Raw genomic sequence first — 24,565 nt, 5'->3', positions numbered from 1 at the left:
TGGGCTCCTGAAATACATGGACTGAGCACACTTTTGAAATCAGTTAATAACTATCTTTACATATTGTAGGGCTTATTGAATAAGCCGCAGCTGGCTGGGTTCATACAACATACTAAGCCACCAACAAGCCAACTACATTTATTGCAGTAAATACTCTCCCCAATAAGTCTTCTTTTACATTTTGAAATCAAGCTTGGATCAGTATTTATAATAAATAATAACAATAATGTTTTATTAAATTTATGCCACCCAACTCCCAGCAACTATGTTTATTATGTCTAATACAGGAGCTTGGGAAAAAATTAAACATCCCATATAAATCACACAGAGTCTTATGACTAAGGTGGCTTTTTTTATTGTGCCTTTGAGTCAGTTTTTGACTCCTGGTAACTGTCTGGACTAGTCCCTGCAGTTTTCTTGGCAAGACTGTAGAAGTGGTTTGCCACTGCCTCCTTCCTAGGGCTGGGAAAGAGTGACTGGCTCAAGGTCACCCAGCTGGCTTCATGCCTAAGTCAGGACTAGAACTCAGGGTCTCCTGGTTCCTAACCTGGTGCCTTAACCACTACACCAAACTGGCTCTTAGGATGGCATAGAACTATGTAAAATACATAGATAAACAAACACAGTTAGGCAGTATGTTTTCGCTAAACTTTTATTGATGTGGTGCTTTTTATTTTACAAACTGAAACTGCAAGAGAGTTATATATAAAGAAAACTAGGGGGAGAGTTTGCAGTTTCAGTGAAGAAATACAGAAAAAATGTAACATCAATTACATTGTGGATGAACATAATGATATCACGTGAACAGATTATACAAAACAATTGATGTTTTGAGCAAAAATGCCTTGTGGGAATGCTGCTAACATGAGAAATTAAATTAAGCCATTGACTTCCAAGGGGCTTTGATCTTTCAAGACAAGGTATATCTGGACATTTAAACATACATGTGTGGGTATGTATATACACATACATACATACATACACACCCTTCGTTCACTTGCCATATAACATTTGATAGAGTGTAATATGGTCTACTTCAGCCTTCCCCAACCAGAATTTCAAATGAAGTAATTAATTTAATGTTTGCAAACTCAGGATGTTAGACCATGACTTGCATCCTGTTACCTGTGGATGATGAAAGTTTTGTCCAACAACTTTGAAAGGCATTTAGTTGCAATGGCTGGTCTATTTGAACAGCAACAACAGTTGTACACATTGTTTCAAATAAACACATTCTGGCACTAGGCCAGTAAAGGAGCCATCACGCATTTAATTATAGGAATCTTTTTGCATGGAGAAAATAAAAAAGTGACATGGTCCAGAATTCAGTCACTTTGCACATCAGGCCTTATATGTATACGTTGCAGATTTGAGTGGATAAGGTGATCGAGTCTGGAGTGGCTGACAAAAGAGCTTGGGGTGGAGGGAGAATGGGTAAAAACCAGAGATTTAATCCTTTTATTTAATGTCAGCAGCATACAAATGACAAATCAAAACAATTTCTTAGCATCATCTTGTGCAATGCTGCTGGAACGTAGTCAGCAAAGCAGACAAAACTCTGTGTCAGTGGTCTATATCCACCATTTCAAATCAAAGGAAACTTTTAGCGTCATGCAGAACCCTTATATCAAATATGACAGGCTGCCTTGAAAGTCTGCAAAAAGTATGAAAAGAGGATTTGGGAACTGAACTTGATGAATCATCTTGGAACTTTATAGCATGAAAGTCCCTTCTAATCTGTTTTGGTGATTCATCAAGAACTGGCCATAAAAAACAATTCACAGATTATATTACTCCCCTTAAAATTACATTATACTAAACCCTTGATTTAATGTACTCATGGGGGGAAGAGTGTCCATTAAAACCAAATGTCCGTTAAATGGCGATTTTGGGACCCCAAGTACATGTGTACAAAAAAGAAGACAAAAGGGAATTTGAATTGCCGCTGAGGAGCAAGAGGCAGCATGGGCGATCGCATGTGGCAGATTGGCGGGCCAAAAAGGAGCTACAGCCAAGAGGCTGCATGGAGGGTGAGGATCAGGGCCTAGGAGCACCGGAGCCAGAACGATCACACAACTGAGCTGTTCCATGAATCGGAGGAGCTATCGAAGTCAACTAAGAGATGGCAGGGTGAGCAGCGTACTGGCCAACAGGCAGCACCAACAGCAGCAGCCCTCTGGATCCTGCACATTTTGAGCATTTAATCTGAAGGTTGCTAAACCAAAGTCTGTTAAATTGATAGTTTGATGTATATTAATCTAAACTGTTTTAGACTGGAGGGGTGGAGAGTGTCATAATCAAATTGCCACTAGAAATGGGTGGTTGTTGTATTGCTTAGTTACATGTTATATATTGTATATATGTATGCTTAGTTGTCTTAAAAGAAAGTGGGAAATCAATTAAACAATCTTGGACAATTATTCCTATTGTAGGTTTATCTTCCATAAGTCTCAGGACACATAAACACTGCAATAACAAGAAATTAGTTCAATTTCTTCTTGCTATCAGATTTATTCCTGTTAAACTGTGAATACATCTTTGTTTGGATCAGTGGTATTTAAAAGTGTGGCAAATTAGCATTAAAGAGTCTTGGTGCACCCTTCAATTATAGATTATTTTATTAACATCTGGTCTCCATATTTTAATTTGATTATCCAACTATTTCATAATAGGTTACTTTTTGTCTATCCATGCATCTTATGGATCTCTAATGTTTTGTTCTTGGTGTCCATTATTAGCGTTATTTGCTTTTCTTATTACTGATGTGCATCTGTTTCATTAAAACAGAAAGGAAAAGATCTAAGTTTTGTAGCTGGATGATAAGACGAACTCAAGGTCATGCTGCCTGTTGTTTTGGAGGAAAATATGTCTGCCTGGATGCTTGCCTGTCTTTTATATATGTTTGTAAACAATGTATTCCTTTTAAAAAAAACTATCTTCTCAGTACTCACAAGAAAAGGCTGCCCATAACGTGGGTAAAGAAATGGGGTACAAGGGATGGGAGGCATGTAAAATTGGCTATAGAGAAGAGGGGATGTGAGTAGATGCATCTTTTCTTATTTTTTTAGTAGAATAATATCCTGAACAGCAGAGATCTCTTCTCTAGCCACCACCTACCTTCAGGGTAGGACCCTTTTTTCCCATAGTAAGTTTGTGGTTGCTTCAGAGCTGTTAGTCTGACTCCCCCAGTGGCTTAATAATCATCTTCATTCTCTTGTGGTCGCAGGATCACACTATGATAGGCTTTGATACAGGAGAAGGCTGTGGGAGGGATGCGGCGGCGGTCAATCAAATTGTTCTCCAGGTGCAAGGACACAATATTTGAGTCTTCTGACACTCGTGTGTCACAGACAGAGTTCAGGGGGACGTGCCTACCAGAAAGAAAGAATAAGAACAAAGAAGTGTATAAAAGACTTACTGAGAGTTTTGCAGTACTTTTTGTAACTTATCTCGGTAGTCCTTTAATGTGGAGCAAGGTTAACACCCTTTTAAAAATGGGAGGACTGAATGGCTTAGCTAAGGCCACTTAAAGTTAGTGAGACTGGAATGAGACTGAAATTTCCTGGCCGACGAGTCATCTTAGAACAGGGTACAGCGGCTGGGAATCTACCCCACCATAAGATGATTCTTTTGAGAGATTTTCTGTATTCCATTCCCACCGTGACCATCCAGATACCCACAGAGAGGTAAGCAAGGTTATACTGCAACGAAGCATTAGAGAAGTCCAGCATAACTTCATCCCTTTTCCTTGGGGCCTCTTGCTCAGTAAGAAAGAATGAGCACATTTTCCACGTCCAAGCTGAGCCTGCTGCAGAAATAAGCATTGGAAGAGTTTAACAAGAGCTGTTTTGTAGGCCAGATACAGGCCTGAGACTGCATGAGCCCCCCTTAGGATTTTGGGGAGACTGGTGTTGCTTCAAGAGTAACTTGGATGCTACTTGCTTACTGGATACACTCATAAATAAACCAACAAGAAGCAGAAATGACCAGTCTCCAGTATTCTTTCCTACAGAAAAGGGACCCTAGTAAGAGTCAACCCTGGGATTCCTCAGCACTTGGGAATATGGGAAGAAGAATAAAATAGGGTTGGCCAGCTAAGAGCTATATAGCCCCCTTCACTCTTTTATTCGCTTCCCCCATCTACTTTCTTTTGCCAAACCATGCTTCCACCATCACTGATGCCTTTCCTTGTGCATGGGTTCAATCTAGCACTGGGATGGGCGCTTGCCAGTCTTCTCTCTCCAGGGCAGTGGTTCTTACACTCTTTGACCCAATTACCCCTCTTCCCAGTCTCCAGCAATGTCATTTCCCCTACAAAAAACCAAGATTCTTGTTTTACAGAAACACCTTGGCAAAGGCAGTCCCAAACTGAATTCTTGACTCACAAGCAAGCAATTACATACACTCGGGATATACCCAAATTATCCCCTTGTTTAAGAATCATGTAATTACCACCAGTTTAATTACCCCTGGTTTAAAAACCACTGCTCTAGGGGCCTGAACCTCCCTCAGACCTAAGACTCTGGCCGATAAGAGTATTGGGGCATACGGTCCAGGAGCGTGGGATCAAGCCCAATTGCCTCTTTCAAAAAGCTTCTTCCATTGGAAGGCTAGACATGCAAGGCACATGCTCTATCTACAATACTCTGGTTACCCTTCTTCAAAGGCAGCAAAGAGCAGAACAGAGTTCCTTTACCGGATGTGGTTGTGGCTCAGCCGCAGAACCTGCAACCCCTTTAAGTTGATGATCCCCCGCGGAATGGCCTGGAACTGATTGTTGTCCAAGAGCAGTTCGGCAAGCGAACGGTAGAGCCCTAAGAAGGAGACTGCGTGGACGCCATCATCCCGCAGCACATTGTGGGACAGATGCAGGAATTCCAGGCCAGGCTTCATATGGGCAAAAACATAGCCAGGGATACGTTCAATGAAGTTGTGATGCAATGTCAACTGTTTCAAATGCCGGGGCAGAAACGAGGGCACATGTACTAAGCGGTTGTGAGACAAATCCAGTGCCTCCAGGTTCCTGGAAGTGAAATAAACACAAGTGTCCATCAGGATTGCTAACTTGAGTTATCACTCTTTCATCATCTCTAGAGATAAAAGCCATATTCAGATATTTGGTCACACTCTGTGGCAGTGTTTCTCAACCTGGGCAACTTGAAGATGTGTGGACTTCAACATGGCTGGCTGGGGAATTCTGGGAGTTGAAGTCCACACATCTTCAAGTTGCCCAGGTTGAGAAACACTGCTCTATGGTGACTGAGAAGTAGATCTCTAGATGGGACTGTGCAACTAGAAGCAAGGCTGAACTGAATAGTTTGGGACATTGGCGCTATTAGATGCAGAGAGCAAGGGCCTTTTGAAAACTATCATATGGATGGGGTTACTTTTTTTCTATCCTGTACATATGACATTTGACTCATCCTCCAAGGGGCAACATGAAAAGAAAAGAACCCCCCCCCCCTAAACTCTGTTCCTGCACCCTGGCCAGGACCTGATGCAACGGAAAGCACCCAATGTTTCCTTCCACTGATCAGTGGGGGGTGAATTGGCTTCCCCAGTGGATTTGAAGCCACATCTGGTAATGCCATTAGAGTTCACAGAGATGCGTTGCAAAAGCCCTTTTCCACAGACATTGCAACATAACAGCCTTTCTAAATGCAGACTGCTCCATCACAATAATGGTCTTTTTGCTACTTTAAAATAAACTATTGAGATCAGAAGAATCCCAGCCAAGGAACAGTTCTACACCCAGTCGAGACAAAGCAGAGCTGTGCTGATTTGATGTCTACAAACATTTTAGTGGTAAAAAAATAGATGGGAGTGTTTATGTAAAAAGTCAAGCTAAACCCTTTCTCACTTGCTTTTCTTGAATGCTGTTTACTGGCTCTTTGCAGCTGATCTGCAGCTCGGTTGCAGTATGCAGTATACAGATTTCTGTATAAGTAAATAAATAAAATATTTGTTTTTAAAAAAATAAGCCTCCTTCCTTTAGCAGTTGTGGACTGCATTGGGCCAATGATGTGACATCATCATGCAGGCACTCAAATCTGGCAATGTGGTGATACTTTACAAAATCAAGGCAGAGCAAAACCAGGCAGAATGAAATAACTTTAATTGTGCTTTCTGACAATGCCATATAGTCAAATGAGCTAAGGGAGGCTGCTGGCACAAAAGCTGTATCAGAGAACACCCCCCCCCCAAGCATTGCCAAAACACACATATCTCGGTGATGCATGCTACAATGTAAGTTTTAATTTGTTTTTGCAGAACAACATGCTTTAGTCATCTTGCTTTTGGACTATTGCGATGTTTTATGTGGGATTGCCCTGAAGACCTCTCAGAAGCCACAGCTAATCCAGAATACAGTGGCCAGAGGAGTTATGGACATGCCTCAGTATGCCCATGCAACACCTCTGTCTAGAAGCTGTACTGGGTGCATTCAAGGTGCTGGTCATCACCCATAAAGCCCTTCATGGCAGAAGACCTGGTTTCTTGAGGGTCCACCTGTCTCCCATAGTTGCTGGCCGCCCTGTATGATCTGGCAAATTCTGCATGTTCCAGGTCCCATCAATTAAGCAATCCCACCTGATGGGATCCAGGAAGCAGGCCTTCTCTGCTGTAGCCACCTACCCCCTGGAATGACATCCCTCCAGATACTCATATGGCCTCTTCCTTCATCTTATTTAAATGAGTCCTTAAGACCCGGCTCTTTTCCCAGGCCTAGGCTACAGTGGGTGGCAGGCCCCTTTGGGTTGTCTGGTGTGTGTTTGCCAGACATTCATTTTGTATTCTGTGGAGAGTTTTATTTTAAACTTTGAATATTGTATGCTGCCCAGAGTTGTAATGGAGTTGGGCAGCTTATATATTAAATTAAGTTTTAAATAAATTTAAATTAAATTAAAACATATGAGCCACAAAACAACATTGCTGCATAAGATCGGACTTAATAGAACACAGCTATCAAGTCAAAGAAACCCACCCCCTTTTACTCAGTGCAACAAGAGAGAAGGGCATTAACATACCTATATGGCAACAGAGCTCACAACTTTGACAATAGCTTAAAAGTGGGATTATTATTATTGTTGTTGTTGAATTATATTATATTATATTATATTATATTATATTATATTATATTATATTATATTATATTATATTATATTATATTATATTATATTATATTATAATTGTTTTATCTGGTGTAATTTTGTCATTCTAATTGTCAACTCAGAAATTGCAGGGTTTTTTCTGCGATTCTCTCTTGAAAGACAGTGCATTGAAACGGGGCATTTGCTCACTGCTACCATTTCCACCACCGCTCCATCCTTCCGAAGCAGCCTGCAGTCAAGGCACAAACATCTCTACTTCTGCTGATCTCAGAATGCTGAGAACATTAGGAGCCAAGCCCTGTTCCCTCCAGCTGACCCATAAGAGGGCACCAAGAATATCATTCAGGCAGTGTCCTATCCTGAACTGTTCCTACTCTTGGAGTAATACAAATCCCCTATTACCATTCCACAAAAAAGAGAATTGCTGCCAGCCCCATTTTGACAAATGTTTTTGCGTTTTTCTCCAGAGGTACCTGCAGAATCCAGAGCTTTTGTCAAAATGATGAAAGCTGTGCCACACCATCAGAACGCAGGCTCTGCCGCTTTTATACGTGCATCACAGCACATGTAGGAAAGGGGTGAAGTTTGCAAACCAATGACGCAACACTGCGTTTGTCATCCCCTCCCGCTTAACCCTCCTCTCTAAACACACCTCTTTTGTCATGTTATTTGCAAGAAACTGAGTAATTCTTATGTGGAAAAGCTTCCTGCCTGCATCTTGCCAATCGTTAACACAAAAGTGCTTGTATTAGCTATTCTTTTCCTGGCAGGATTCCTAGGCCTTTAATAGCTGCAGAACAGGCAGAAATTCACAGGAGAAGTTGCTTTTGCCTGCTAGTGCATCTAGATCCAAAGAAAAAGAACATGCAGTCTTGCATTTCTGATTGTCATCACATTTGCAAGTGGGGCTGACTGCCAATCCTAGTTCAAAGGTGGTGGGCCTTAGCTCTGTCCCTAGGAATGGAAATACTGTGTTACTCACAGGAGGTCAATCCAGGCACGTGGAGCAATACGATCCTCTTCCAGCTTATTGTTGCTCAGAACCAGCACAGTGAGATTCAGGGTTTTGTTGAGGACACCTTCAGGCACCTCCTCGATGCGATTGGAATCTAAGTGCAGCTCCTGTAAGGAGATGCCTATTCCTTAAGATGACTCCGGACACAACCAGCAGCAGCCCAGACACCACCTTCCCTCTGCTTCTCCTATCCTTCCCAGTCTGCTCTGTCTCATTAGCTGACATTTAGCTAGGATCCATAGCCAGCACCTCCCCACCTTCCAAGCCACTACGGCTAGAGGGAGACAGGTTGAATGAGGCTAACCACTGTGCTGTTTCTGAAGGGAGCTCAAGGTGATATATAGATAGGACTGCGGATGGCAACACCAAGGCCTCTCCTGCTTTACTCTTTAACCATCCACCTTCTTTAAATCAGACTTGGGCAGTCTTTCAAACAGAGGACTATAAAGTTGCCCTCGCAGTTACCCAATAAGAAAGGGAGCTAATTCAGCTGCCTCTCCTCCTAGTGGCACAGCCAAGACCAGCCACCACTGATACTACTAGCCTTATTAATCACTAAATATTTCCTGAGCAACCACCTCCAGCTTTTCAGAGCTGAAATGAACTCCTCATCTTCCAGATTCTGCTTTTAGTCTGGGCTAGGCGATCCGTATTTTCCAAACCAAGAGTTGTCAACGTATCAATTACAAACCAAGAGTTGTCAACACATCAATTACAACGGTTGGGCTACAATTCCCATCACCTCTAATCAGCACAAAGGAGATTGCAGTTCTGCACCGCTGGAAGCATACCAGCTTGGGGAAGTCCACTTCTGGAGTTACATCCTGATCTAAATTAAAGGTACTCTGCTTACCTGCAGAGATGCAGGCAAACCTGATGGGATAGTCCGAAAATGGTTCCGATCTAGTCGCAGGTAAATAAGCCCGTCCAGGGACCTGAAAGCAGTAGGGGGAACATTGCCATCATGCAGCTGGTTTCCCTCTAGCTCCAAGGTGAGCAGTCTGAAAAGGCCTGTGGAAGAAAGCATGAGTGAACGAATGCATCTCTATGTGTCCTCTCAGAACTTTTTTGAAAATACACAGATCAGGTGGAAAATAGGTTGCAAATGTATTATGAAATGATGCTCAAGTTGACTCAGTGCTGGAATGGCAGTGATAAAGAGAATCTTGTATAAAATATGTACATTGGTTGCTTCCCAACCTCCACATTAAGCCAAATCACACTCCATGCTCCCACAGCCTCCTGAAATCAATAGCTTAAAAGGCTACCACAAAAGGTAAGGGAGCTGTAATTCAAGGATTGTATGGATGTTCGGCAATTATAAAGAATTGGCCCAGCTAAATGGGAACACCTAGGCAGCTTTGGCTGATCCTGAAAAACTAAGCGGAGTCAGACCAAATCAGCATAAGACACAGCCAGAAAAGATCTGAGCTATAGGTTAAATTGGGAAGTCCAAAAAGCATGCTGGAAGAGGGCAATGGCAAATCACTTCAGTATTGCTGCCAAGAAAATGGCTTTGGATGTGCTCATGAAGTCTCCAAGAGTTCTGCTTGACTTGAAGGAAACTTTATTAAAAAATTAGCATCTTATCCACTTATTTTAGAAGAAAAGACTGAAAGAGGAGATGATAGCATCTGCAAATGCCTTAGAAGACATCACACTGAAGAAGGTCAAGCCTTATTCTCCATCATTCCAAGGCATGGAATAATAGATTTAAGTTATAGGAAGGCAGATTTTGAAAGAGGAACAACAGCAGTTCAGCACTGGGACAAATTACCCAGAGATAATAAGTTCTCCTTCACGTGATATGTTTAAGCGGAAGCTAAAAGTAATCTATCAGTGATGCTTTAATTTTAGGTTCCTACACAGATCCAGGGGTTGGACTTGATGGCCTATGACTCTTCATAGCCCTGCTCTTATATGCATCATCTTCTATGTGACCTACAAGAATTTGACAAAGAGATGGGGAAAACTGCTCATCTGCTACTTAACCCACCACTGGAAAACCTTTTAGAAGAAGGTCAGAAAGAAAAGGTTAACATCCCTGTTCTCAGCCATTCCAATTTTGTAACAGAGGACCTGGCAGTTTCAAGAAATGAAAAAATCCAAATCACACAAATGACAATTTTGTATGTACATAAGCCCAATTTTCATATTTCCTTCTGGAAGTATGAAATAGGAATTATTAGACCATACTTCACCCTTGGAGAGAAGACAGAAACAAAGAGCCTCTGTTAAGTGCAAACATAACAGAACTTGCTTACAGTAGGTCCAATGTGCCTGGCAGCTTCCTGTTTACATACTATTTATCAACTGCTAACAAGCTGCTCGGAAAGCAAGCTGCACATCCAACATGGGAGGTCATAGGAGAAAAAAAAAGTAGAATAACAAATGCTCTCTTAATTCTGGATTGACTGGAAACCTCTGTTTAACACTGCTTGGGTGAAAGGGTAGAATGTGTCTGCTGTATTGAAAGACAGCCAGCATGATGTTGTGATTAAGGTGCGGGACGGGGACCCAGCTTCAAGTCACTGTCTCTGAGCCCAAATAACTCCCAGATTTTGTGACTGTGAAGATAAGCTGGGGGGGGGGGATCCCCGTGCACTGCACTGAACTCCTGCAGGAAAGGCAAGCTGTAGAACATAATAACAAAGCAATAAAATAAATGAATATGAATATGAATACGACCCAGGATGTATCCTTATTCTGACTTTCAATTGAGGAAATACCTATGCAACACAGAGCCTTTTGTGTGCCTGCATGAGTCAATGGCACTCTTTTCACAGCTTTTGTCTATTTGACTGTTCAGTGGGTTCAGATATTTAGACACATGGATGCTGTTAGCAAAATGAGTTCATGTATAATAATGGCGTGTCCTATTATATAATTGTTCTACTGTCTACATCTTGGTAACACATGTGTTGTGTAATGTGTAAAACTGCAGAACAGCGATCTTCCCCAACGTTCTGCCCTCCAGATGCACTGAACTACACAACCTATCATCAAACAGCAGCGTCTGCAACAAATCGTGAAGGTCGCCATTCCGTACTTGTGTCCCAATGCCTGATACCAGTTGTAGCAATTGTGTGATAATACTGTCACACCCATGTTGTCATTTGTCCCCTACCATGTCTCTAACGTATCTGGAAGTGATGGTAGCTGTAGTTCAACACATCCGGAAAACAACATGTTAGGGAAGGCCACTCCCAACATTTCCAGCCAGCATGTTTTGAGGATAAGTTGGGCTGAAGAAGGGAAAATAACCATGTAAACTACTTTGAGACCTTTGGAGCAAAGGGAAGTAGGTATAATTATATTATATAATAAACATATTAAATACAGTGGTACCTCGGTTCACGAACTTAATTCGTTCCACGACCCGAATCAAATTTTCCCATAAGGTTCAATGTAAATACGGTTAATCCGTTCTGACCCCTACGAATTTGGTCACCAACCAATTTTGGTTGCGACCCGAATCAAATTTTCCCATAAGGTTCAATGTAATTACGGTTAATCCGTTCTGAACCATATGTTTTTTTTTTTTTTTAAACCACAAAAATATGACACAAAGTACAGTACGAAGAGAGAGAACGCTAACCTTGCTCAATGCGACTTCTGGCATGGAGGACAGGAAGGCGGGTGGGGAGGCGGTTACTGCTTGGAGGGAGAGTCCCCCTCCCTACAGGAAGCCGCGACCACGTGTCACGGGAGGGAAAATGGCCGCAGATCCTGTTCGTCACCCGTTCCGGAGTTCGCGAACGGAAGCAAAATTTTGCGAACGGTGCTGTTCGTGACCCGAATTGGTCGTGAACAGAAGTGTTCATGACCCAAGGTACCACTGTATATGTATGTATGTCTGTATGTGTATGTACAGGTAGTCCTCAGTTAACAAAGGTAATTGGGACCAGGAACTCCATTGCTAAGCAACACCGTCTTTAAAGCGCAACATCACGTGACCACACCGACTTACAACGGCAGTTCCAACAGTTTGAGTTGCCATCATTAGGTGAATCCCATGCAGTCGTTAGCTGCGACATCACGTGATCACCATTTGCAACCTCCTGCCAGCTTCCCCATTGACTTTGCTTGTAGGAAGCTGACAGTGAAATTCGCAAATGGTGATCACATGACCATGGGACACCGTAATGTCGTAATTACGAACTGGTTGCCAAACACCCAAATCACAAACACCTGACTATGGGGACACTGTGATGGCCACAACTATGAGGACCAGTCATAAGTCTCCTCGTTCAATGCCATTGTAACTGAACAATCGCTGAACGAGTGGTTGCTGAATGAGAACTACCTGTATATATTTATTTTGTATACCACCCAACTCCCAACAACAGTTCACAAGAAAACAGGAGAACTATAAAACAATAAAGCAAATAAAAGAAGATAACCCAGGAAGCAAAGATGGCAAAACTAGGCAACAACAATGCACACACCCACTCCTCAGAAGGCGCTATACCCATCCTAGCCAAAGGCCTGGGCAAAGAGGCAAGTCTTCAAGGCCCTCTGAAAGACCAATAGGTTGGGAGCCTCCCAGAACTTGGGTGGAACCTCATTCCAGAGGGCAGGTGCTGTAACAGAGAAAGCACACTTCCAGGATCGTAACGGGTGGCGTTGTTTAATTGAAGGAACCCAGAGCGCACCAACCCTGTGAGATTGAAGCAGCCAGGCAGATACTAGGGGAGATAGGTGGTCCTATCTCATTCATTCATATTTCATTCATTCCTAAAAGCTGTCGTATAGATTTATAAGCTTTTATGAAATGCAGATTTTGGGACCCAGGAAGTCTTTCCCCATTCAACAGTCGGTTCAGTTCTGCTGAGCCTCCTTTCCTGCCTGCCCATTCGCCCACCTACCCACTCTGCTATGCGGGCTTTTAACGTTCTATATTCTATTCTAGCACAGGGTTATTTTCAGTCCCTCTGGCCAGGGGGCCCTGTTGCCACCTGCAATATGGAGATGAGGCTACCCAGTGAGACTAATCTTCCTACTGCCCTTATCACCATCTGACAAGACTACTGTAATGCACTCTATTTGGGGCTGCCCTTAAAAACTACTTGGAAACTACAATCGATCCAAAATGCAGCAGCCCACATATTTTCTGGCTCCTGTCACTGGGAGCATATAACGCCAGTTTTGCAGGCCATGAATTAGTTGCTGATTGGTTTCCAGCAGCAATTTAAGGTGCTGCTTTTAACCTCTAAAGGCCCTTTATGGCTTGGCACGTAGGTATCTGCAGACTGCCTACTCCTACCAGTACCAGCCTGACCAATTAGATCAGAGATTGTTACTGATCCCATATTTCAGGAATACGGGGGGGGGAGGGGGGGCACTTTTCCCTGGCATCGCTGACACTGTGGAACAACCTCCCATTTGAAACCTGACCAGCCCTCTACTTGTGGACATTTCAGAAGCTCTTAAAGACAGAAAGCTTCCTCCTGATTTTAGTATTTTCTACTTCTATTGCTTGTAGTTTTCTGTTTGGATAGTGTTGTTTTGCTGCTTTTATCGTTGTTATATTGTGGATGTTTTACTCGGTTTTTATATTTTACGCAAGCCACTGGAAATCTCTGGATTGTGGTGAGGTAGAAATGTGGAAAATAAAAATAAATAAATAAACGGTATCCCATCCCCAGCAGTATGGGGATAACGACACAACTGTGTTCCCTTGCTGGGTTGTTGTAAACTAGTCTTCCTCAAAACTCCAGAAATACTGGGCTTCAGATCCAGTTACTCCCAACTGCATCCTTGTGCTGACTGGGGATTATGGATGTTGCCCTCCAGCACATTTGGATAGACCAAATTGGAAAAGGTTGTTACGAATAAGCATTTGTTTTTGATTAGGCGTTTATTTCCTACTGTTTCTCTTTCAGCATCTTTTAGTAATGTATTATAAGTTATGGATTTTATTCTATTTTAAATGAGGGATTGGTGGTGTATTTTATTATTATTTATTGCTTGTCTATCACCCTAAGCCTTGCGAGAGAGTGGTATAAAAATGGAAGGGAAGGATGGATGGGTGGATGGATGGATGGATGGATGGATGGATGGATGGATGGATGGATGGATGGATCGATCACTGCTCCTCTACCCCTTCTCTATTTCCTTATATTTGTAAAACAGAAAACCAACAACAACCTGAGTTTGAAGCTAGATGCTGGCTGGATTCACACATGAAGCTAATCCATAATCTAGCTTTCTTAGTGTGGCTTACTATGATATGTAAATCTAGCCATTATTTATGGTTTGTAAATGATGATTTATGAATTAGTGTCTTATATTAATTCAACCACTTATGGCTTTGCCAACATGGTTAAAAAGCACAGATTAGTACATAAGTGGGTACATGCTCCACAGGGCCATCTGTGGCCCCAGAGCTCCTTTTGTAACTTCTGTGTGGGGTGGAGGAACTGAACAATTTTAAGGGGCATAGCTTTAGCAGAATATATGAAAACACCACGGTAACCTCTATTTTTTAGTGCAGTGCATTCTTCTGGAGAAAAAGAAGCATTGATTACGTCTAGGACATGGCAGACTTACACAAATCTCTGAGAGAAGTGAATTAGTACACTACCTCTCCTGCTAACAAAAGTTCTAGCATTTTGAAACGAGGGCCCCTGATGACACGCACAGTTTGCCCATACCTGTTCTAGGTGTCGCAAGACCTTTTGCTGTTTTTGCTACCCTAGGAAAAGACATCTTGTGAAAGGGAGAGGTCCCATACCTCTGAAGCTTTGTCTGTGAAGCCCTGCTAAATTATTGTCATTCAATTTAAGTTCATGTAATGAACTCGGCAAGGCCGGGATTGAAGTGAGTTGGTTCCCATCCAGATTCAGACGCTTCAGCTTTGTGAGGTTCTGTATCGGAAGAAAGAGGGTCAGTATCGATAGCAGAAGAGAAGAAACTGATAATCATTCCAATATTGCTGTTTTGCAGATAGGCAAGATAAGGCTTCAGTAGCTGGGGACATGCTCTGCATGTAAACATGGAGCAGGGAACCAGGGGCATGGGGCCGAGTTACTTGTGGGCCATATCTCCCCAACTGTATCTACCTGTCTTGTGAGATCCAGCAGGAGAGGCATACTCCAGGTCCTGTCCATTAGGAAGTATCATCTGGTGGGCCCCCAGAAAAGAGCCCTTTCTGTTGTGGCGCCTGGAGATTAGACTTGCCCCAACCCTGATGGCTTTTGTGACATAATGCCCTAAAAACCTGGTTTTGTTGCTGAGCCCAGGGCCCAGGGTGTGTGACTGAGTCCGTATCTTGGTGATGTTGACTGTGTTGTTGGTTTTATCTCAGCTGCTATATGTCGTTTATTGTTTTTCTATGATATTTTCATCTTGTTTTTATTCTCTGTTAGCCACGCAGTCATATGTTTGAGATGAGTGGCCATATATATTGAATAAACAAATAAATCTCTGGCCTAAATGCCGCATTGCGTGCACCTTCAGTCTCATTTCCTGCAGTGCTAATTTCACGCAGCTTGCAGAGACGCCATAGCAAGATGAGAAAGAGAGATATGACATGGCAGGGAACGAGAGAGAAATGGGATAGCCGAGAGAAAGACAGTCTGGCAAAATTGCCAAACTTTATTTACCTACTGTTATCTACCTAGCAGCTACAGCCTCCACTTGACTTTTCCCATAGCATTTCTTCATAGGAAAAGGGTTTCCTATGCTTGATACAAGAGGTCCTAAAATCAGTCTTCCCTGGCATTTTCCCCCTCCATTTAAAGTAGCCCTTCCTCTTTGATTACCTTGAACGCTTCTGGGTGCAGGCCTGTCGAATTCAGCCTGTTCTTGCTGAGATCCAGCCATTCCAGATTGGGTAATCCCAGAAAAACTCCAGCTGGGATATTATTGATTTCATTCTCTGGGGAAAACAGAGGGAAGCGTGAACGGTTATTCTCTTAATTAGAGACTGTTTGAATCCTTGAACTACATGTTATACAGTCAGGCAGTATTTGATTCCAAAGGAAAGTGAGTGTATAGGAGCTGCACAGGAGAGGTTTTTTACCATCAAAACTCACAAGAAGCAGCAACCCACAAGAACAGCATTCAGTTTTCTTCTACTGCTGAGTGAAGGTGCTATTCACTCATCCTTGAGCTCAACTGGCATTAAATGTCTTGCCCCCACTGCTGATCCCTTTTCTGCCTCTATCCTGATTAGGCACATACAGTGCATGACTGGTAAAGAGATTGGTTGGGTCTTCCAGCTTTGCTGCCCTTCCTCTTTGCCATGTCACCAGCCAGCAGGAAAAACACAGCACTGCAGTGGGAACAGGATGGGCCTGACACCAACACTCAGCTGCTTCACTCTGTCACCGCACAAGTTCAATAAGTTGTGACGCCCCCCCCCCCCAAATAATCATAATAGTAAGAATCACAAATTGAGTTCCTGCTAAAACAAAGGATTCCTCCCCCTTTGTTTTCTTTTTCTTTTTCTTTATAGTCATCTGTAGATTTCTACATGTTGAGACTAACATATGGGGGGTTCCACTGGAATTTCACCATTATGTTATTTCAGCCTGTTACATTATTCCATGATTCCAGGCCCCAATGGCATTCTCTTGTTGGCAGTTTTTCCAACATTTCATGTGACACATCACCCACTCTTTAGGCATTGAATGGCAGAATGACAGCAGAAGAGTCAGTGTTCAATCAGAGTGAAATTTCCAATAAATGCCTCTTGGATCCATTTTTCCCATTACTGGCCACCTGACATTGCCTTTGGTGTAAGAGGAGCATTTACACACCCTGAGGCTGCTCTTGGATGGTGTCAACATTCAAGAGACAACCTTTCTTTAACCTCAGTACAAGGAAGGATGACATAAGCCTTCTCACACTCACATTTGTAATGAGGTAACAGCAACTTCATGGGAACAATGAGGCAAATCACTGTTGTCAGTGAGTAGTCCTGCCAAGGTTACATGCAAACGGTAGCAGGACCACTGTAAATTCTTTCCAGCATGATGGAATGGCAGGGGTAGGAATCCAGAAGAAGAAAGTGAGCATGCAAAGAGACCGATCTCCCTATTAGACTTGGGGAATGGGGGGTCTTCTGCTGAAGTGGCCACAGCCTTTGATTCTTGCTATTAATTAGAACAGTGTTTCTCAACCTCAGCAACTTTAAGATGTGTGGACTTCAACTCCCAGAATTCCCCAACCAGCATGCTAGCTAGGGGAATTCTGGGAGTTGGTCCAACACGTCTTAAAGTTGCTGAGGTTGAGAAATGCTGAGTAGTAGGAAAGTGGGTAGAGTGACTCTTATTTGAAATTTGTATTCATAATAAGTGAAATGCCTCTGCCAGACACAGGTTCTAATCCTCCAAAGCCTTCTGCAACTCGGAGTCTTCCCGATGGGCTGGATTATAATTCCCAAGATCCCTAGCCAGTCTGTTATTTATATATACTTTATATACATACACATATTCTATAACAACCTTAAGGCACCATGAAAGGTGCTAAAGGCTGCAACAAAGTTGCATAATTCTTTTTCCCTTTTAAGAATCAGTTCCATCTTCCATCCCAATTCCTCACATTAAACGTTTGTTTGATCATCAGGTGGGGAAGGCTGCTATACATTTTTACCTGGTCTTGCTTCCAAAAGGACTGGAGTTTATTTCTTACCAGGCAAGCACCACTGACACTGCATATTATGCTAAGACATGTTGAATCAGTTACAGTTGGTTGGCTACACTGAAGCCAGGAACTATGGTCCTCTAAAACAGGGTTCCTCAACCTCAGCAACTTTAAGATGGGTGGACTTCAACTCCTAGAATTCCCCAGCCAGCATGGCTGGCTGGGGGAATTCTAGGAGTTGAAGTCCACCCATCTTAAAGTTGCTGAGGAAGCCTGCTCTGAAACACAGAGGCTAGGTTCCCACAATATGCTGAACCACATACAGAAAAAAAACCTTTACAACTTACTTAGCATAAAACGTTATAATTTAGCACAACCTGGCTGAAGTATGTGACTCAGTCCAGCAGAGCACTTAAACTTAGAACAAAATTCAACAACAGAAGTTGGGCACATGGATGATTCAGAGATTCACCTGCCAGGTAGAGGGTCTTCAGAGCAGAATCAGTCAGTTTGGGCACCTGTTTCAAGTGGGCATTTCCACAAGCGATGGCATGTTCAGACAGCAAGCAAGTGGGAGGCAGGGAGGGCATGATGGGCCTGTCCCTTTTCTTGGGTTTTGCAGGCTGCTGTTTTGGGGAGACTGTCCTTCCTTGGAAGACATTTGTACGAAGCAGTCTTTGTTTTCTCCTAGTTTTCAACCGGGTGGTATTCTGGAAAGGTCCACCAGGTATACCCCCCAGTTGAGCCTGGGCAACTTTCTTGTGTTGGAGGCCATGCTCAGTTCTGGCCAGGGCCTGGCTGACACTTCTGTGGGGAGACCCGGGCGCTTTGCTGGGCAAGGACCAGCTTGCATTCCTGTGAGAAGGGCTGTGGGCCTTATCTTCTGCTGCCCAGCTGTGGCTCCTTGGCTGGGTGCTGAGCCTCTTCCCTGGGGATGCGCGACTGGCCTCCCTAAGAGACGGACTGAGCTTTTCCTGCAGAAGGGTCTGGCTGGCATTTCTTAGGGGAGTCACGGAATCCTTTCTGGCTTCAGCCTGACTCTGAACAATAACCGGTCCTTTTGCCAGCTCTGCCTGACTGCCATTCCTCTTTTTGCCAATTTTCTGGAAGGTTCCCTGCTTTTGTCCAGGAGGCCTCACAGAGACATTTGTGGAGGGCATTCCCTGCTGTTTCCTGTTTGGGGGTGGTCTGGCATTCTCGTGGAGAAGCCTAACCCCTTTCTCTCGGGGTGCTTGAGTGCTGTTCCTAGTGAGAATGCTGGGCTCCTTCCAGGTCACTGTGTGGTTGTCATTTTTATGGAAAGTGCCATGGGCTTCTCCTGTCGGTGGCCTACTGGTGTTTCTCGGTGGGGAGCGGTTCTCCTTTTGCAACAATACCCAGCTGGCATTTCTGTGGAGAAATGTGGGTTTGCTTCCTTCTTTTGTCTGAATAACATGTTTATGGGCAGAATGAGAGGGTATCCAGCTTTTACTTCTGTGCCAAGCTTTTCCTGTTCCCATCTGAGTAGCAGTCCTATATCTGATGGCATCTCCTTTTCTTGCCTTTGCCCTATGACTGGCAATGTCCCCCTGCACTGGTGTTTTTGTGGCATGAATCAAACCTGCAGAAAAGGAAATGCAGATTGAAAGGCAGAGCCAGATTGCAACATTTTGGAACCAAATGTCTGGAACCCCTTCCCAGTTAACATGGAGCCCAGCACTTAATGAATTACCTAAGAGCTAATTAAATAGTCCTTATTCAACATGGACATGGAGTATAATTAAGGCGGCATTCTTCTCCACAAGCCCAGTGTAGCTGTCCAGTTCCAATGAAACCTGCTTGGGAGAATTTTCCCTCAGTTCAGTCTTCCACCCAGCCATGCTAAACGGTCCCTGAAGTCCTATAGCTGCTTCACACCCTAGTAAATCTCTGTGATCTACAGAGATTACTTCCAGCTTGCTGTCCAAAGAATTTGGACTTAATTGGACTGTTTTAACCATTACCAAAATAATATAGACTAATTGTTTTGAGTTCTAACCAAGTATTATGTGCACAGCAATTATTACTGGAAGATGCAGGCTGAGCCATCTATTAAAATCAAGACATGTTTGTGGATGAATAAGTTGCCACATGCACTTAGAGCAGGGTTTCTCAATCTCAGCAACTTTAAGATGTGTGGAGCTCAATTCCCAGAATTCCCCAGCCAGCATTTGTTGGGGGATTCTGGGAGTTGAAGTCCACAGCAACAATCACCCATCACATTGCTATGATTATTCTATGTTGTATTTATTTCTGATTCATATACAAACGAGCCCCTCTCATTGATTTATTTGTTAGTTTGTTCCATTTACATAGCTGTCCGCTTGTCAGGCAACTCTAGATATATGAAAACATTTCCCCTTGGTTCCAACTAAACTGATCCCAAAGAACCGACAGTCTTTGATTTTGTATTCAAACACATTAATTAAAGCAGATTAGAAATCCGGCAGCCTCTTAATTGTAAACATTTAGGGCCATTCTGAGAGTGGGTGACCACAAAATGCAACCTTTTGACATTCCAAATATGTGAGAATTTAAGGGATCTTATATAAGGGGTTGTGTGTGTGCCTGTGTGTGTGTGTGTGTTTGGGCCAGTTTTTGACTCCTGGCGACTGCCTGGACTAGTCCCTGCAATTTTCTTGGCAAGGTTTTTCAGAAGTGGTTTGCCCTTGCCTCCTTCCTAGGGCTGAGAGAGAGTGACTGGCCCAAGGTCACCCAGCTGGCTTCATACCTAAGGCAGGACTAGAACTCACCGTCTCCCAGTTTCTAGCCTGATGTCTTAACCACAGCACCAAACTGACTCTCTATGTCAGTTCAGAGCTTCTTAAATTCATTGCCTTGACTGAACCCTCTAAAGATAATGGGCATCATGGTCTTTAGCATTAACTACTCCAAAGTGAATCCCACTAAATTCTGTCGGACTTATTCCCCTAAGAAGCCCACTTGCGTCTTAAAATTAGTAGGTAAACCTGAAAATAGAAGTCCTGCAAGTCGACTGAGAGGCTGATCTTTCTTTTCTTAACAGCCTGTATTTCACTCATACCTTTTGGCTCATATCGGTTTCTTGCCTGGGTGAGGCTGCCGTTGGCCTCCAGGCCAGCAGCTTCTGGTTTAGCATACAAGCTCTTGCTCTCTATTTTCTTAACACCCAGCACTTTCTTCCCAGCATTGACAGACTCCTCCACCTTCTTAGCTCTGTCTCCTTTTTTCCATGTCTGGTCATCTTGATGGAGGTGAATTGGCTCCTTTTTCTTTAAGGCACTGTTCTTCAGGATGGAAAGCTTCCTTCTTTTCAGAGACATCTCCTTTTCTCCAACAGTATGTTTCACTTTGGGGGCAGCAGACCTGGAGAGCTCTAGAAAAAGAAACAGGAAAAAGTGATTTAGTTAAGGGGTTTTTTTTCTTTTAATATATCCTCCACGCTCAGTTAAAAAAAAATCCTGTTTTTATTATGCCTCATTAAGGTCACCAAGCCAGCCTTCCTCAGCAAGGCACCCTCTACATGTTTTGGACTACAAGTCCCACTATCCCCAATTCAGAAAAAAAGGTAATCTCATTATGCCTAGAGGAACAGATTTTTTTCCCCCTGAATCACCCTGGTTCATTAGAAGCAGGAAGTTGATTTTACTTCTGAAAACATGGCTGGCCTTGAATACACCTTTTTCTTTTCTTTTTTCACTCCTATCTGGAACTGCTATGGGGAAAGCAAAACTTGCTTGTCATGCTGGTAACACTAGATCCTACACATATATTTCAGTTTGCTGGGAGATGAGACCAGCATCCTGCCTGTTGGTTGGTGTTATCTATGCTGGCTCACACATTGCATTAAGGTATGATCTGGTAAAACATGATTTGTTGAGTAAACCCCAAGTGGTTGGAATCCAACATGTGAATTCTGCCTATGTGACACTGACACTGGGTTCACTTATCACACTAACCCATAATGGTTTAATAATGGTTTATTTAAAAAGACAATTGGCTGAATTCAGACACGTTAAGCCAAAACTAATCAAAACATGTTTTGGTTTTGCATAACGTATGAATCAAAGAAAAGAGGAAAGAAGTCTTTTGATATCACTAAAAAAGGACACAGAAATTGGGAGATGGGGTTGTGCTGCTTTTCTGAGTGGAGGGGAAGTTGTTCTGTTTGCTGGAGGAACTTGCTGTTCTTCAAACTGTACGAATGCAAAAACTTCAATCTTTCAAAAATGCTGTCAGTCCCACAATTCCCTTTTTGCATAAGGAATCTGGCTATACAATGGTTACCCCAAGAATTTCAAGCAACCTGAGAACCTGAAGAGTCCTGAAAGATTATTTGGAAGAACGTGGTCATTGCAAAGAATATCTACAAGAGCCTTTTCTGATCTTCAACCACCCAGATAGGATGGTGTCAGTTTAGGGGAGGCTGATCTAGAAGGAAGTATAATTTGTATTAGAAAGGTCCATATCCTGAATTTACTCCTGGACTTTTACTGAAGCTGACAGTAGAACCAATCATCCAGACAATTATCCTCTTTGCTGAATAGACTCAAGTGGAAGCTATACAGCCATTTGTCTGAGAAGCTTTAATTTTGATTCCTGAACTGAGTGGAGGTTGGACTTAATGGCCCAAAACTGTAGCCCTTCTGGCAACCTTGATCACAAGAAGTGTCATGGCTTTATTTAGTGAATTAGTCCTGCCCATGGTGGGACTGATCCATAAACAGTCCAAGCCAGGCACTGATTGAATGGGGATGTAGACAGAAGGCCAGACATTTTTTCTAAAACAAACAATCAAACAAAAAAATCAGATTAGCGAATCCAGAATTGTACTGTTCTATGGTTCTGTGCTCAGCTGTTGCTCAGTGCTAATTATTTCCCTGTAATTTACTGGATGCAAAATTAAAATAGAGGCACTCATATAGCACACAATATAGAGTTATGAACCAGCAGTGCCCTGCACACTGAACTGGCCAATATCTTTACATATTATTTATTAATAAGTAAATTCTATTCAGCAAAAGTTCTTGCCAATAATTAAATTCTTTAAAATCCTCTGTATTTTGTACTTTCTTTGCCTAGGGCTAGGCAGTGTGTTTCTAACACCATGAATAGCTTTCCTTAATGCCTTCGACATCAGTTTCTTTTTCCTTGTGGTTACCAATTTTCTTGCATTTCATTTTGTATAACGAAGCAGTACCTTTTTACTTAGAAAAATATAGTGAAAGAAAACAAATAATTAGAGAAATAAAACCAATGGGATCTATAGAAATTAACCATGTGGTTCTATATATGTTTGCTCAGGAGTAACTGCCACAGTCTTTGGTGCATTTTACTTTATAGTAAATGTATTTAAAATTTCAGCCTACGTAATATGCTATTCACAGGGCAATTAACAGGCAGTTTTTCATTAATTTCAGCCTGCCATTAAAGTTGGACTAGCAAACAGGTAAGTTTTAATTAAAGTCACAGGAGTTCTGTAAAGCCTCAGGCTGCAACATTTACAGCTAATCCTGTATTACAAGTGGAATCACGCTCCCATTTGATACCATATAGCTGTCTTAATTGTTAGATTTAACAGATGAGTAGGCAAGGAACAGTGTGGACTGCCACACCCAGAGTAGAGAAGGGTAGGAGATGAAAGGATGGATAGAGTAGAAAACAGCAGATCTTTCAAAGTTAGCTTATCTAGAAATGGTGATTTGATGTGATACATTTCATTATTTTGAGGTAGCTTGCAGGTCACCTATCTCACCTCCCCATTACTTTTCACACAACCTCTTTTTTTCCTGAAGCCCCTCCCACATAAAGCTTCTACCATCCAGCCCCACCTTTTCCGTGACTCACCTTCGGCCACATCCTTTCCCAGGGTTAGTTCATTCCCAGTTGGCTGTCTTTGGCTTTTCACTGAATGGGCTGACACCTTCAGAGCAGGAGAGAATGAGGAACTCAGATCCTTGATTGGGTGCGTGGGGTTGCGTCTGGCAGCCCAGCACGCAGGAGCCCAGAGGACCAAAGCAAAGAGACCAAGGAGAAAGAACTTCATCATGCCTTGGCTCTTTTCAGTGCAAGCCTGCTGTTCTCTAGGTTGGGCTCTCCACTCCAAGTATCATCCTGTACAGTGAGAGGTTTTATATTCTTCTCCCCCACAACTCTGATGAGGGGGAGGAAGGGGGAAGCCAAGCAAATGGAGCAAACACTCTGGCTGTCCAGAGGGGGCTCTGGCATTTACCACCAGTTGGGGATCTGACCTACCTAATACAGGGGAGTTTCTCTATTAGTCTTTGGCCAGGCTCTGAGGTCTCACACATTCATGAATGCTGCTTCTGTGAGTGCACACAGCCAGCTACTGTCCAGAAATCCATGAACTGTTTCTGTCAAGGAGACTTGATAGCCCCAGAGCTAAGCCAGCCTATGTCTCTACAGTGCCAAGTCTGTCACTACTGACACCAGTATCTGCCTCACCAAATACCAGGGATTTTTATTGGTCAAGGCTCATGCAGGAGGTGGAGGCATTCATGCTCTGCCTGTTGTTGGGCATTGAACATCTAGTGGAGGTTCTCTTGAAGGAATCTCCCACCCTCACTTAGCATATAAAGGTCAATGCATCTGTATCTCCTGAAGCAAGGAGGCACCAGAACATAACTTTGCTCAGAATCTGGTCTCCAAGTGGGAAAAAAGGGTGTGGCCCACATGTGGTTATTTTGGACCTGCTCTCCTAGAAACATCTAAGCCATCATCGAGTTCTATTGCCTAATTTGGACAGAAGAGAGCAGAACGCATGTCAGCGTAACAGCAGGAGTAGGAGTACAGGCAATCCATCTCAGACCCAACTGTGTTTCTGCTTCTGTAG

General features: G+C 43.0%; 1 protein-coding gene across 1 annotated transcript; it reads right to left on the bottom strand.

Annotated features, from left to right (window-relative positions):
- Positions 1–655: 655 nt before the first annotated feature.
- On the bottom strand, positions 656–23,758 carry LOC112540433 (uncharacterized). Its single transcript, XM_025165508.2, has 9 exons — positions 23,560–23,758; positions 20,777–21,088; positions 18,188–19,315; positions 15,891–16,006; positions 14,861–14,993; positions 8,978–9,135; positions 8,092–8,231; positions 4,697–5,023; positions 656–3,371 (listed from the first exon to the last, which is right to left on the bottom strand). Exons 1-9 carry the CDS (start codon positions 23,756–23,758, stop codon positions 3,194–3,196), a joined length of 2,691 nt encoding a protein of 896 aa, XP_025021276.1. The 3' UTR covers positions 656–3,193.
- Between the last annotated feature and the right edge of the window lie 807 nt (positions 23,759–24,565).

This window comes from Python bivittatus, unplaced genomic scaffold, assembly GCF_059951505.1.
Source record: "Python bivittatus isolate LINGU-HERP-01145 unplaced genomic scaffold, Pbiv_v1 ctg000220_np1212, whole genome shotgun sequence".
Taxonomy (NCBI): domain Eukaryota; kingdom Metazoa; phylum Chordata; class Lepidosauria; order Squamata; family Pythonidae; genus Python; species Python bivittatus.
Note: the sequence above shows the minus strand (reverse complement) of the source record. Positions and strands in the feature narration are given on the sequence as shown.

Bases quoted from the DNA above. Each gene is read 5' to 3' on its own strand.
- LOC112540433 (XM_025165508.2), bottom strand. From the start codon at position 23,758: ATGAAGTTCTTTCTCCTTGGTCTCTTTGCTTTGGTCCTCTGGGCTCCT. The intron at 16,007-18,187 runs GTGAATCTCTGA...TGTTTTCCCCAG, and splicing joins GAAGACCCTCTACCTGGCAG to AGAATGAAATCAATAATATC. The intron at 3,372-4,696 runs GTAAAGGAACTC...TCTTTCTGGTAG, and splicing joins CTGAGCCACAACCACATCCG to GCACGTCCCCCTGAACTCTG.